Source organism: Engraulis encrasicolus, chromosome 18 (assembly GCF_034702125.1).
Source record: "Engraulis encrasicolus isolate BLACKSEA-1 chromosome 18, IST_EnEncr_1.0, whole genome shotgun sequence".
Lineage (NCBI taxonomy): Eukaryota > Metazoa > Chordata > Actinopteri > Clupeiformes > Engraulidae > Engraulis > Engraulis encrasicolus.
In genome coordinates, this window is record NC_085874.1 from 33,105,605 (window position 1) to 33,121,551 (window position 15,947).

General features: G+C 42.9%; 1 protein-coding gene across 2 annotated transcripts in view; it reads right to left on the reverse strand.

Moving 5' to 3' along the window:
* tdrd6 (tudor domain containing 6) overlaps positions 1-12,972 on the reverse strand; it is a 29,384-nt gene extending 16,412 nt beyond the window's left edge. Inside the window, exons 1-11 of one of the 2 annotated variants that reach the window (XM_063223459.1) lie at positions 6,981-12,972; positions 6,755-6,876; positions 6,444-6,524; positions 4,987-5,035; positions 4,668-4,729; positions 4,457-4,555; positions 4,197-4,302; positions 2,438-2,508; positions 1,401-1,472; positions 920-968; positions 120-190 (exon numbers count right to left, since the gene is read on the reverse strand). In XM_063223459.1, the coding sequence (XP_063079529.1) occupies positions 120-190; positions 920-968; positions 1,401-1,472; positions 2,438-2,508; positions 4,197-4,302; positions 4,457-4,555; positions 4,668-4,729; positions 4,987-5,035; positions 6,444-6,524; positions 6,755-6,876; positions 6,981-12,903 (6,705 nt within the window). In that variant the 5' untranslated portion in view covers positions 12,904-12,972. The remainder of the gene's footprint in view (positions 1-119; positions 191-919; positions 969-1,400; positions 1,473-2,437; positions 2,509-4,196; positions 4,303-4,456; positions 4,556-4,667; positions 4,730-4,986; positions 5,036-6,443; positions 6,525-6,754; positions 6,877-6,980) is intronic. The other variant, XM_063223460.1, reaches the window with a different exon arrangement.
* Positions 12,973-15,947: the final 2,975 nt, after the last annotated feature.

Consider the following 15,947-nt stretch of genomic DNA (forward strand, 5'->3'; position numbering starts at 1 on the left):
CACAGTGTACACAGCTTGGAGGGGCAGGCCATCTCTCAACATCAGATCACGCTGAAGGTATAGATTTCCTTCCATTAGCTGTACCACTTTCCAATCCACTCTTAACTTGCTTTGCTTACCACTGGTTGGAATGACGGTGCTGAATGAGCCTCAGAGGAATTGGGGTCCACAGCAATCGAAGTGGGACACTCTGTCATGGAATTCAAAAAGATCATATTACCGTGGTAGGTAGGTGAGTGAGCTGATGTCAGAGATGTGAAAATGAATTCGTAACAATAATTTTGCTTTTTAGAGGATCTAGTCAAGGATGTGTGGTGTTTGTTGTGAATGTGGCCACCATAACTATTGAGTGCTGGGGAAAAACCCTGCAGTCACAGAGGAGACGGTCTAGGATTTTAAAACGGTCAGTGGACTCTTTCCATTGTCCAAACTACAGTCCTCCCTTCTGATCGTGGCCTCATGATGACGTCGCAAGACGCCAGTGTTGCCAGATTGGGCGGGTGCCCGCCCAATTGGGCTACATGGGATGAGCGTTGGCGGGCAAAAACGGGGAAAAATTGGCCATTTGGCGGTTTTTTAACCCATAGAAGTCAATGTAATTTGTTGAATTTGGGCGGAATTTAGCGCATTTTGACGGTTTTTGAGAACCTTTTGGGCGAGATTTGGTCAGACACATCTGGCAACACTGCAAGACGCCATTGACTACAGAGAGTTTAAATCAATATCTCGCTAACACGCAATTCAAAGGTCACTTTATCATTTGCAATCGGATATTGCATGAGGAAAAGTCCTGCAGAAGAACATTATCGTTTTCTCCACAGAGGCAGGGCATCAGCAAAGCACACCTGAGGCAGGTGTCATATGAAAGTAACAGGCAGACAACAAGACAAAAACATACAGGCAATACACTCATACACACCTTGGGGAAGATCAGCTGACAGGGCAGCATCCGTGCATACAGTTGAACTCTATAAAAATAATTACCTTAGGTTAAGACTAAGCACATATTTAACAACTCAAAGAACAGGTTACCTACTCACTGAGGAAAGAAAGTGGAGCACTCATTTAATTCATTGATGCCTTAAACACCTGGGAAAAAAGCCTGCTAAATGCCTAAGCCAGTTTTGGGGTAAGGTACTTTCAGCGTATAAAACCCTTAATATCTCAGCGCATAAAAACATGAAGTATATTTTACCTAAAAGCGAAGACCGTCATCTTTCATTGTAACATGTTCATGCAGCTCTAACATACCAACATATTTAACTTTCTAAACTCAAATGTCATGAGCCTTAAGCTGCGTCACGCAGTTCCTGGCGCTTGGGTCAATGTTGCGCTACTCAGCATCAGGCATCAATGGGTTAAGATATAAGCTTACTGAATAAACAGAAATGGAGTAATACCTCCGTCTGTCCGTCTTCAAAGACGTTTTGAGGATCGGCCATCACCTGAGAGTCCTGGTCCTGCAACACCACCTGCACCGTCAATCACATATTGGTATTTGCATGACAAGGGACAAGATGGTCTCCAATTCATCTCCATAAAGCAACAATCAGTAGTTTTTTATTTTTACCCCCCAACCATATTCCCAAAATCATTTCAGTAACTCATTACATTACACTTAGCTGATGCCTTTATCCAAAACGACTCACAGATACTACAGGGAATTGGCTTCGGGCCCTGTAGTAGTATGGAGATGCTCAAAGGCACCTCAGCCATGGAGTATGGTAGGGAGTGGAAGGGTGGGATTCAAACCTACAACCATCTGATCGGAAGCCCATCTCCTCAACCATTATGGTAATGGCTGCCCCCATTGAGTATTCTACTTTTTACCACGTGAAAGGCACTTCTTGAAATCACTTTTATCAACCTTTTCCATGAGCTATAACCTAGAGTTAAACACAGCTTAAAGGAACAGACCACCCTTTTTTGATTTTCACATATTTGCAGTATTTCCAAGCATTATTTATGAATGTGCATATAATTTTCGTCTATGTGTTTGCATTGCCCCGTTTAACAGTATAGCCACATTAGGCATAGCAATGCAAGTCTATGGTACAAAATAAAACACAATCAAATGTACTTATAAACCATTTTAAAATTAATGTAAAATTCACTGGAGTGTAAAACGGCAATTTAATTCCGTCCAGTGACCACTTGTGGCTTGATGCTAAAGATACCAGTTACTTCCAGTGATTATGCTAAGCTATGCTAATAATTCTGATCCAATAAATCTAAGTACTGAAAACACTGAGACGAAAATGATATGCACATTCATGAATAATGTTGGGAAATACTGCAAATATGTGAAAATCAAAAAAGGGTGGTCTGTTCCTTTAAAGGGGCAGGCCATCTCTCAACATCAGATCACGCTGAAGGTATACATTTTCTTCCATTTATTGTACCACTTTCCAAACATCTCCTAACTTGCTTGGCTTACCTCTGGTTGGGAGGAGGGTACTGAATGTGCCTCAGACGCATTGGTGTCCACAGCAATCGAAGTGGGATGCTCTGTCATGGAATTCAAACATATCATTTTTAGGGGTTGACGATACAGGTTTTTAAATGACCAATGCGATACCGATTTTTTTTCCCCCATCACCCTCGGCCGATACCCGATATTTGGGGCCGATATGGATTAAATAAAAAAGGTTAAAAAATGACAAATATTCCGGGTCTCGTTAAAAATAAACATTCCTTTAACATTATCAAATTAAGGTAGAACTTGTAACATTTAAACACCCACTCTAACAATCAAGTAATGTCTAACAATCAAGTAATAAAAAAATGAAGTGTCTTGGTGCTTTTAACCCATTGATGCCTGATGTTGCGTTGCGCAAATTTGGCCCTGGTGCCTGGAGCTGCATTACGCAACATTCAGGCTGATGAGATTTGAGACAACTTTATTAAAAATTATTAAATGTTTGAGATGAATGAACACATTCTAATGAAAGATGAGGGTCTTAGCGTTTAAATGCAATTCAGTGCATATTTTTATGTGCTTCAGAAGCTAAGAAATGTAGGTTTTTATAGGCTGAGGGCATCTTTTCTTAAAAAGGGCTCAGGCATTCAGCAACCTTTCTTGCAGGTGCCTTAGGCGTCAATGGGTTAAAAAAAACCCGAATGACATAAAATAATAAATATTGCGTATCGGCCAAAACCACATGCGTATCGGCCGATACCGATATACTTAAAAAATTCAAATAGAGGCCCAATATATATATCAGTCTATCCTTAATCATTTCATGATGCATGTTAGGTAGGTGGTTGGGTGGTTAAAGGATTTATCCGGAGTTGGAACAAGTTTGCCTGATTTTTGCATGTTTGGGATGAAATACAGTCACTCTAGAGCAAAATCAAGGCAAAAGGATGCGTTTTGAGAAAGTTTGATAATATCACGTTAGCCTCGTTAGCCATATCAGCTATGCAATATGAAAGATGCGGGCATCGTTTTTCGGCGGTTACACACATTTCAAAAACACAACATTTTAAAGTCTTGCACAGCTCAAAACAACGTCACACTTACCTCATAATATGTTGAGGGTATCCACACATAAACCAAAGTGTCTAAAGTCCGTCATGTATTCTTGAAAGGTCTGCAGAATGTGTTTTGTGAAGCTACTACCTTGAGAATATCTAAATTACGGTCAAGACAACTATTTGACACTAAAGCCCACCAAGTAGATTGCCGAGTGCGTCGTACCATCAGCTATGATTATTTCCATTGCGAGTAACCACAGCTGATGGTGCGACGCACTCGGCAATCTACCTTGTGGGCTTTAGTGTCAAATAGTTGTCTTGACCGTAATTTAGATATTCTCAAGGTAGTAGTTTCACAAAACACATTCTGCAGACCTTTCAAGAATACATGAAGGACTTTGGACACTTTGGTTTATGTGTGGATACCCTCAACATATTACGAGGTAAGTGTGACGTTGTTTTGAGCTGTGCAAGACTTTAAAATGTTGTGTTTTTGAAATATGTGTAACCGCCGAAAAACGATGCCCGCATCTTTCATATTGCATAGCTGATATGGCTAACGAGGCTAACGTGATATTATCAAACTTTCTCAAAACGCATCCTTTTGCCTTGATTTTGCTCTAGAGTGACTGTATTTCATCCCAAACATGCAAAAATCAGGCAAACTTGTTCCAACTCCGGATAAATCCTTTAAGATTGAGTGCTGGGGGAAAACTAACCAGTGATCTTATGTTCCTCGTCTGAGGCGTCTTCCACAGCTACGGGATCCACTTCGGATGCCGTTCCCGCGCAGCTCTGGGTCTCCTCCGCCTCCTCAGCCGTTTGCTAAACAGCAAGCAACAAGACACAACAAGATTGGAAGTGGAATTGAAAGAAGAGATTGGTTGTTGTGAGAGGGTGGGGATGCAGAGGACGATATTAGATGAAGGGAGTGGTGCAGATAGGAGAAATTACAAGAGACTGCTGTGTTTTTATTCACCTGCAGGTCAAAGGCAGCAACATCGTTTGGGGCGTCATCTTCAAGTGCGACAGGGTCCACGCTGCCTGACATTTCCAAAGAGCTGTCAAACTCCTCCGGCTGTGGAGAGGGACGATATGTTTGCAATATGGAAAACTAGTAATTATACTACTACAACCACCAATAATAATAATGATAATGACAACATTTATTTCAGCAACAACCAATTCACCTGTTCTTCAGGGAGTGGGAGATCCACTGCATAACTGGTATGGTCGCAGTTTTTGGCCAGAGCTGTGGGGATTAAACATTCATTTACTTCAGTGGTTCTCAAATGTTTTTGAACAAACACCCCCTGGACCTCATCATAACCCTCCCAACGGCCACCTTGACCTTATCAAAAGCTTATCATTGCACATAAATCAACACACCAGTAAAAACACAATATAAATACGACTGAGTTGACAGAACTGCTAAATTTCATCCATTGTCCTGAGGCAGACGTGAAAAGAAACAGGAAGACAAAACATACAGACAATACTCATACACACCTTGGGTAAGATTATCCGAGTGGGCAGCATCCGTGTGTACAGTCGAATTCTATAAAATAATTACCTTGGGTTAAAAGGTACTCTGTGCAGGAAATGGCCAAAAAAGGTACTGCAACTATGCTGCTCATTGAAACTGGGCTGCCTATTGCCAAAATTGATCTTCACATGAAAGTTTACTAAGTAAAAAACAAATATTTCTAGTATGGTCCAAGTACAGTCATTTTTGCAGCTAAAAATGACTATTTTTGGAAATTCAAAATGGCGGACCATGGAGAAGATCCCCCTTTTCATGTACGAAAAGGGCAATTTTTCCAGTCATAATGAATACTTAAAATTTGATGGTGGTGGTAAGTATTCATGAAAAAGGTAACATTAGTGAATGGGCAGCATAAATTCTGGAAACCTCACAGTGTCCCTTCAAGTACACATTTAACAACCTAAAGAACCAGTTATAATGACGAAAGAAAGTGGAGCACTCATTTAAAGCGATGGTTCGGAGTAGAATCACCTTAATGCCATTTGAACCGTGACACCCATCCACCTTTACACCCGAAGTGTTTTCTGCCGCAGACTTACATCAACAGAGTTGCCGTGTTATTCGATGTTTATTCCGGTTAGCTTGACTCAAGCGCATATGGATACTGGGCACCGTCTCCAAACTTTCCTCACAAAAATAACATGTCATTACACCAAACTTCTGCAGTAGCACAAATATGGTCTGTACTCACGAAACGAAGCATTTGGAAGTTTGGAAATAGTCCAGGAGTTTAGTATTATCAACACAAGCTGAATAGCTTCTCTGCTGCTAAAGCTGTGCCAACGTTACTTCCGTCATATGAGACAAGCCCGTAAAAGTCTTCAACAAACTTCCAGACGAGAGTGTTAAAAAAGTTTTCACTGAATTGTGATTAAGGCTTATATTTTCAAGGCAATACTTAAAAGATATTTCAAATCTTACCTACTATCAATTAGACAAGGATTTTCGTTATCAATACTGATGCTGAATTCACTTTTCATTGTGCATATTATGAGCTTCGTTGAGGACTCTTACATGCTTGTCTTAGATGACGGAAGTAACGTTGGCGCAGCTTTAGCAGCAGAGAAGCTATTCGGCTTGTGTTGATAATAATAAACTCCTGGACTATTTCCAAACTTCCAAATGCTTCGTTTCGTGAGTACAGACCATATTTGTGCTACTGCAGAAGTTTGGTGTCATGACATGTTATTTTTGTGGGGAAAGTTTGGAGACGGTGCCCAGTATCCATATGCGCTTGAGTCAAGCTAACCGAAATAAACATCGAATAACACGGCAACTCTGTTGATGTAAGCCTGCGGCAGAAAACACTTCGGGTGTAAAGGTGGATGGGTGTCACGGTTCAAATGGCATTAGGGTGATTCTACTCCGAACCATCGCTTTAAGATACGAGCTTACTGATCAAATATAAATAGAGCAATACCTCCGTCTGTCCCTCTTCAACGACTTCAAAGACGCTTTGAGGATCGACCGTCACCTGAGAGTCCTGGTCTTGCAACACCACCTGTGAGGGTCAAACAGCACACATTTACGAGTGTTAGTCAAAGCCTAAAAATAAAAAAGTGTACTCTATTTAAATAAATGTAAGTGTACATAGTAAAAAAAAAACGTAACGGGTTAGCATAGCCGATTGAAATTACATTTAGTTAAAAGAAACATATAGATAAGACACTGACAACCCAATTCTTAACCCCCACAAGGGTCTGCAAACACACAAAATAGATCGGTGCCTACCAAGACAGTCTCTTTGGAAATGTTCAGTACACTTGCACGGCACCAGGTCTGGGTGGCTTGGGATCGGATGATGCACTCTGCTCCAACCTGAACACCAACAGCTCTTTGCAGCTTGCCAAGATCTAGTGTGATCATATGGAAAAGACATACATTTAGCCCAAACCCATCACTAAAATAAACACAAACAATGATGAATTCAATGGTAATGATTTGGCAACATACTCACCAGACTCTACAACACCAACAGCAGCATCCTCTTCAAGAGCACTTCCGCTAGCTTCAGGAGTTTTCTCGTCGTCAGTTGCTGGAGTTGTCTCATCTGCCTGTACAAGTCTGTCTCCACATGCACGGTTGCTTCTTTCTTCACCATCTCCTTCTATCCCTGGCAAAGTGGAAGTCTCCTCACTGCTTTTGTCAATGCAAAGTATTTCAGTGGCTTGGTTCAAGTCCTGCTGTATAATGGATGCAGTGCTCATTGGAGGTCTTTCTGAATCATCCTGAACAGAGCTTTGCACTGAGCAATTAACAGCATCACTGATGAGTTCTTGGACAAACGCTTTAGCCAGAGGGTAAGCAGCAGATTGTGTGAGAGACCTGACTGACTCTTCTTGGTTGGAGGTGTCCACAGATTCTTGCTCAGGCCCTTCTTCAATGCAGGGAGATTCAATGACTGGCAGCACAGTGACGTTAGCATTCTCATCCAATGTTACTGGGAATGTGTGCACATTTCTCTGGGCTTCTGGTGCAGGTACTAGGCCATCGGAGGTGTTGTGTGACAAATCCTCCACTCTACAAGCAAGTTCTTCAGAGACAGGTACACACTTCAACTCAGAGGTAAGAGGGTGAGAGGGAATATCAGCTTCTGGGTCAGGTGAAGTGGGATCTCTGGTTTCAATAGACCCGCCACTAGCAGATGAACACCAGTACTCCTTCATTAACTCATTGAGAATTTGGCCTTCACATTCAACCCTGACCATGTATGACACCTTCCCATTTTCCAGTTCAATGGGTTGCAGAATGGTCAATTTCAGAGGTTTATCATCTACTAGCTCCAAAAACTGGTCAGCTGCATCCTCTTTCCAGGAACCTCGAGAGGGGTCAAAACCATCCAGCTGACACAAAAATGATTGAGGGGGAATCTCTTGTAGCTGCATAGGGAGAGCTTTTGTGTTGCTAGTGTTGACATGTGATTCGTTGCCGTAGTCAATGAAGAGAACAGAGACGGAGTCACCTTCTTTTGACAGAATTTCAGCTCGATACCACTGTTCGTCATCAGAAAAGAGAGCCAAGCAAGCATTCCCAGCTTGGATGGACACAGTGTCCAAAGACTTGTGTGTGGCGTCATTACCAGCATGTTGAGCAAGTTCAGAAAGCTCCTGTAGTTTGTCTGCTACTGAGCACTGACACCAAAAGTCCTCAGGTCCACTTATAGAGGAGGCAAACACATCTAAAGTTTGTCCCTTAGATAAGGCAGCCTTCTTGTACAAAACAGCAGCATTGATAACTGGAATGGCATCTTTGAGGAACACATTATCTTGAACGGCACTCTCTCTTTTTTCGATTGGCAAAACTGACGTTATAGCTGAAGTTGTTGTGTGCAAGCGATCTTCAAGCCTCTTGCCATTTGCCACCAAGGACACCTCCCAACCAGTTTTGCTTTCTTGAATGAATGTACACTTTAACGCTCCATCGATCTCATCAATCTCAGTTTTGAGGGCATCTGAAAACTTCTCACTCCCTGAGATCATGGATCCACGCAGACAGCACTGGATACTTAATCTGGGATGGTCTAGGGAGGACTGGTCAAGTCTGCAGATTTTTGAGGAGGACACATGGGCACCATTGCCAAAGTCAATGAACTCCACCTGATATGAATCACTATCGATGTGAGCCTTTACAACAGCACGGTACCATGACTGGTCATCTGCAAACTCTGCTTTGACCAAGGCTCCTTCCTGGATATCCTTTGTGGAGATTGATGTAGTATCTTGGTCATTAAAGATTAGGGAGTTAATGCTATCTTCATCAGAGACGAGCTGAACAAAGAAACTCGATGGATTGTTCCAGTGTGAAACAAACACTTCCACCTCCATCCCTGGTGCGATCATCTTTGATGGGAGATCAGATAATTTTGGGAGAATCTGGGATGCTCGTACAGCTGGAGTCTCATGTTTTTCAGGTTTACGAGATCCTACTTTGAATTCTGTGGGACGAGATACAGCTTTATCGGTAGAAGGCTTTTCCTCTTCCAACCAGGTTTCTCCATTTTCATTTTCTTTGTTTTGTGTATCAGATTTAAGCTGTCCATGGCGCTCGAGGCTGGCCGGTGCACTTGAATGAGGCTTGCCAAAACTTTGGCAATCTCCTCTATTGCGCGGATGTTCACTGAAGTTACTGACTGGTACTTTTGACTCCATCTTGGTTGAAGTTCTCCATGAATCTCGTTTTTCCATGATTGGTGGGGTGATGTGTTGCTTTTCAGATTTATCAGTAGAAGCCTTTTCCTCTTCCAACCAGGTTTCTTCATTTTCATTTTCTTTGTTGTGTGAATCAGATTTCAGCTGTCCATGGCGCTCGTAGCTGGCCAGTGCACTTGAATGAGGCTTGCCAAAGCTTTGGCAATCTCCTCTATTGAGTGGATGTTCACTGAAGTCACTGACTGGTACTTTTGACTCCATCTTGGTTGAACTTCTCCATGAATCTCCTCTTTCCGTGATTGGTGCGGCGGTGTGTTGCTTTTGCCATGCATCATAAAACTGCACCTTTGTTTTGGGCTTTACATCACCATCTCCACGTTGACCGTCCTGACTGGGTCTCTTCCGCCAGTCATAATCGGCTGGTGCCTTCTGAACCCTTGCAAAATCCCTTTCCGCAGTGGCTTTTGTCTCTTGTTCGACGACAGCCTCTGGTTTTCTCCTCAGCTCTGAGGCAAACTTTTGTTTCAACAAGCCATTAATTTGGGTGTTTCCATCATATAGCTCAACCAATAACTTCCCATTTGGTTCCTTTGCCACAATGACTGCTTTCAGCAGGTGGTCGACGACATAATTATTGAACCAGGCATCAACCTCACTTGGGACATCGTCAGGGACATCAGAAAGTCCACATTCAATGGATTGGACAGGTATAGCCATGACATCACCAGCTTCAATGGGGACTGGAAGCAAGTCTGATTTGTCAACTTCGACAGCGTTTCCGTAGTCCACAAAGTGGACCATAATGGATGGGTTGGTGGATAATATTTTCCCTCTGTACCATTCGCCATCTGTGTATTTGGCAAAACAGACAGTTCCAAAGTTCATTGGACACTGGACAGACTGCAGCTGCTTGCAAAGGTCGTTGACTTTGTCAGTTAGGTCTTGCATCACCTCAGAGTCTCTACTGAGCTGGCAGTAAAACTGATTCACACCTTTGGCTGCAGTGACAACCAGCTCCTCTTCAGACCCCATTTTGATATTGTGTGTCGAGTAGAAGTACGTGTTCAAATGAAATGGGACAGCAGACTTCTTCTGTGGGCAGCGTACAGCCAGTCCTGACTGAACGAGCTGGCTGCACACGCTCTGGAATGGAGTTTCCAAGTCAACTACGTTGTACACCACTCCCTGCTTGTCAAACATCACAGCATAAACGGTGCACTTCAGAATAATGTGCATGGCTTGCGCATTATCCACAAACTGTTTGAACAGATGTTTTGCATTCGAATCCCATTCATGAGAGACCTTAGATGATGACTGAACAAGGTTGTACAAGCTGCATCGAAATGCTTGACCACGCAAATTCAAAAAGGATGGCATGATGGGGCGCAGGTCGTGCAGAGGAACTTTCCTGGTTTGTCCATAGTCAACAAAGACTACATCAACATGAGGGGTCTGATGTCTGTAGATGATCAAAGCTCTGTACCACATTCCCCTTTCAGGATGCAGAGCGACACAAGCGGTGTCATCGAATTCCTGGTACTCACTGCCTGTGTATCGTCTTTGAATGTCTTGCATAAGCAACGTCAGATGTCCTCTACTGCTCGCAACCTGGCACCAAAAGTCACTTGGACTGTCAATATGACACACAGTGACTTCTACTGAACTTCCAATTGTGAACAGGCACTCCTTGAAGACCGACCTGCCTGCCTTTGGGACCAATGTGGCATTTCTTGATGGTACCACCTTGGTGGTTTTGCATTGGTCAGTGGCTTTTAGAGCCATCCCAGCACTGCACAACAGATTGGAGATGTCCTTCTCATTTTTCCGGTCTGGGTCAGACAGCTGGACGGTGTATTTGTCCTCAATCTTGGAAACAATGTGTAGATCAAGAAGTCTGTCTACGACCGAATCAGAGAAAAAATTCAGTGCGTCTGTACTCCAGCCATTGCATTCAGGTTTGATCCCAGTCAGAGAACATTTCACTGCTAGAGGTGGTAACATCTGGTACTTGGAAGGCAGCTGACGTAGGTTTTGAATATCCACAATCTCTGTGTTTCCATAGTCGATGAAAAAGATGGAAGTTTGTCTGCCATTTACTGTTTGAACTTTGGCTCTGTAGTAAGTGCCATCCTCTGATAGTGCTGCACACCAGACACCAACTTGTGGATTTTGTGTGAATCCCACTGCTGCCTCTGACTTGTAGTACAGCTCCATATCATTCATAAGCTGGTCAAATTCCTCTGCATGCTTCTGAATGTGCACCCAAAACTCAGTCGGATTTTTGACATACTGCACAACTGCCTTTTGTGTTGAGTTTACAGAGACAATCTCCTCAGGCATGCTTGTTTTGCTGTCAAGTACCTCACCACAGGGAGATGGAGAGGGTCTCTGTGATGGCTGCTTGTTAATGCTGAAGTCCACGCCAATTTTCTCGGATTCCATGAGGCACTCTGCATGTGTACCAAATTCTTTGTTGAGGTTCTTGCTCCCAACTCCAAAGAGGGTGACATAATGAACACCTTCTGACAGATTTTGATACTCAAACTTGGCAATCAGTGTCTTGTTCATCAAGAGGGACTTCAGAAAATCAATCTGCGAAGCAGTCCACCCAACTCCTTTGTCAACAACTCCAAGGAGCGAGCACATGTAGGTTACGACGGGCATTCTGAAAAACTCTGCTGCCAGATGTCTTACACCGTCAAGTGGAGTGAAATGCTTCTTCCCACTATCCACGTACAGCACCTCTGCCACATTGGTTGCCGCCATGACTTGCTGCAAGACTCCTCGATACCACTTGCCATCTGGTCCTCTAGCTGCACACGGTGATCCTAATGTTCTCGGTGGTGGACCAGTGGCTATCCTGTCCTCATAATGCTTGGTGATCTGGTCTGTCAACTTCTTCAGTTCTTGACTGAAAACTCTCAGCTGGCAAAAAATCCGTGAGGGGTTTGTGACCTCTGTCACTGTGACTGTTTCCACCATTTCAGTTTGCAACTCTGGATACAAGTATGTTAGCGGCATTTCCACTTGTCTGGGTTGTGACAATTTGTCACTTGTCTGGGTTGGGCTGATTTGTCTGGCAGCAGGGCTTGGGGATGAGTCAGTGCCTGGAGGGTTTAAACAAGCCACAACAAACTCTCTGAACCTCTCTGGAGGCAGCTTCTTGGCAAAACCCATTTCCAACATTTGCCGCGAAACACTGGGGATGTCAAGAACATGTGCACGCTGAGAAGCAAAGACATCCTGGACGTATGCATTTACGGTCTTGCCACAAAGGGATCTCAGGAATTCCAAGGCCATTGGAGACCATTTGTCCGTAGACAACGGTAAGACATTGGCAAGGACGCATAACTCCACCTCTGGAGGTAAAACAAAATGTTCGTCATCACCCCAAGCTAATGTGTTGGCTTTAACATTCAGTGTCCTGCCCTCATCAAACAGAAACACACTGTAATCAGATGACGTACGCGACACTACACGTGCTCTGTACCATGTGTCGAATACCTGGACCAAGCATTGATCTCCTTGGTTTCCTTCTCTCTCTTGAAATCGGCTTCTCTCTCTCTCTCCGTAACACTGAACCTCTCTTCGCAGCAGGTCGTAGATGTGCTTCTTGTCCTTTCTGAAGTTCCCCCAGAATTCGACCATATTACAGAGAGGACTGGCGTTCACCCTGGATACCAGCAACGTCAGTTCTGAACCAGGTGACGGCAGTCCCGCTACGGAGCACATGGTGGCGTCCTCTTAGGTCAGGCTCACCCACCTACCCCGGGTGTCCAGATGAAGGATGGCATTCAAGCCCTGTTGGAAACAAATGCAAGTCATAAACAACAGATTCAATAATGCAAATGCAGTGGAAGGAAAAACTCAATACACCCTTTGAAATGTCATACTTTTCATCTGAAATTGATCATACATTGTGTCTTGCTCTTCATGAAATGCACAATATATTAACATATTTTATTGACCATAAGATATTAACATTTACAAGAAAGGAGGTAAGTACACCCTTGGTTAAGCATCCATCAAAAGCTATAGCCAAGTCGCCCAATTCCGCTCGTCCCCCAATTCTGCCCGCCTACTTATAAGTGATGGTCGTTCATTTTGTATCCAAAAGTTAGGAATGGATATCGACATGATACAGAGTTTGTATGCTTACAATTTGAAACGGTGATGACATTTAAAACCGAGTCAAACGGCCATAAACAGCATTGTAATGAAGGGTGCCGTAACGGCAGCATGAAAGAGATGGAACTTTAATTTCACAACGACATTCTGGCTAAAAATCCGCCCTGGCCGCTTCCCTGTTTCGCTTTAGGACCAAAATTATTCAACTGTTTCCACAGTAACGACCAAACTAATCACAGTTCCTGCATTGGTAAAGCCAGGACTACAAGTGTGAATGAAATCAGCACAACAGCATGAAGAATAATAAACAGTAACGGAAATACCGACGTGACCTGAAATCAAGCGGGCGGAATTGGGAGCCTTTCGCCGGTGAATTGTGCTGAAACTAGATTTTGGACATTATCGCCAAATTACGATAGAAAGGGCTACCAATCTTAGCTAATACTGCTCATTACCCCATCTACACAGTTGCCGCAATCCAAAAATATACAATAGCATAATTAAATAGTAAGTTATTTTAAATAGTGATATTATCACGTTTTCAGTGAAGTGATCAGTGAAGTGGGCGGAATATGGCAACCTTAATATAATTAGAGAAGTACAACCAAACAAGGCTATTACACAATTTGAGGGATTTCAAATTAAATTGGTCAGGTGTTCTCAGCTGCCCTGCCCAGTATAAAACACACACCAGATAAGAATGGACAGGAATCATTTTTCATGTGCGCCATCCCTTGCTCAAAATATTTCTCTGAAGACCTATGATGAGTTATTGATTTGTAGAAAGCTCTAAAAGGTGACCAAACCATATGCGAGTCTTACAAATGCATGGTTAGTGAAAAGAAAAAAATTAGTTCCGGTTTCCGACCGACCCGATCATTTTTTGTGCGACCCCAAAACATTTTTTGTCGAGTTTTAGAATCCTCCAAAAATGATCGATGTCATGAGGATGGCTGTTTATATAGACAAGACACAACACTTTTCTTCATTCCCATAGCTCGCAATCTCTCGCTTTCTACCTGCCTGTAAGTTACTGAATTTGCATCGCATGTAGGGATGCAAATGATTAATCGACTTTAGATTAGTTGTCGAGCAAGAGGTTGCTCGATTAAAATGTATTAATCGCGATTAACCGCTAGAGGGCGCTAGAGACTGTTGAGTGGTTCTAGTTCTAGTCCTACTCAAATCCATGGTGCGCAGATTTTATCTATTAAATCGTCATTGCAACTTCTGGGTCTTTTGGAGATGTGTACTTGAAGCTGTGATTATGCCAAGTCCAATGGTGTAAGTTGTTACTGCTTGAATTATGAGAAAAATGATCTTTCAAGACAGGCAAATGTCACTGCAAGCAGCATTTTACTGTAGGGTTAAGCTTGCTAGGTTAGCTTAGCGTGCTAACTAGCGAAATCACAAACGTAGTCATTTCAAATTGTGAGCTGTGATCACGTTTCACTCAATGTTGTCTGTCATATAGGCAAGGCGACAGAGGGGCGGCGTGGGGCTACTAGTTCACTCCTGGGTGAAAGCAATGCTTCCCCAAAGATGGTGTGGAGATGCCATAGAAAACAGCTTTCTTTTCCTAATGCATAATTATAATTATATTATAATAATATAACATCATACAATAAAATACAATATGGGCTTAATGATCATAATATAATTCTCATAATATAATTTAATATAACAATATACTTTTTGAACTCAGTGTTTTAACTATTTAGCTGATATTTTAAAAGGCCCTATGAAATTCAGGTGAAAAAACGCAGTTTATCAATTAATCGAAAGTCGATCGATAACTCTATCAACTAATGATTAATGACTTAATCGATAATTTGCATCCCTAATCGCATGACTATCCACATAGGGGCAACACATTTGCGCGCCTCAAGTGCCGCCCGGCTTGATATTAGAAAAGTCCAACTGTCACTGCAGAGTTGCGCACCTACTCGGTCACGTTGCATGCAAATTATTATGCTACAACATAGGGCTGGGCGATTCACCCTCAAAAAAAAAAATCTAGATTTTTTTTCATAAAAAACCTCGATTCACCAACCCAACCCCCCCCCCCCAAAAAAAAAAAAAACCTCTTGTGGAGCTCTCTAAGCCCCTACGTGGTTGTGTGTGTGTGTGTGTGTGTGTGTGTGTGAGTGAGTGGGAGATATTGAGAAGGAGGCTCCGTTTGTGTGGCGGTGCCTTTGGTGTGTGTGAGTGAAGCCTACTCGGACTGGACCAGTTTATATGGACATGGGGTAGCCTATAGCAGGGGTTTTCAAAGTGTGGGCTGGGGACGCCTGGGGGGCCATGAGAGGATGCCAGGGGGGCCGTGGCAGGTTGGCAGGGAAAGTATAGCAAAATTAAATGAATAATTGAATTAATTGAATAACCCAAGTAGCCAAAATAAACCAAAAATAGGCTTAAATCCCAGTGGAATAATTTTGTTCTTCATAATATTTATGTATTATGCTTTCTGTAGTACCTGAATGGTCTTCGGAATACACAAACTTTATCAAGGTGTGAAACTGTGTGCACAGAAAAAAATAGTGTGGCACGTCCCATGTCAGATGGGGTGGGGGGGGGCCTTTGGCTGGAATCTACCGGTATGTGGAGGGCACATAGTAAAGTTTGGGAACTCCAGGCCAAAATAGCCT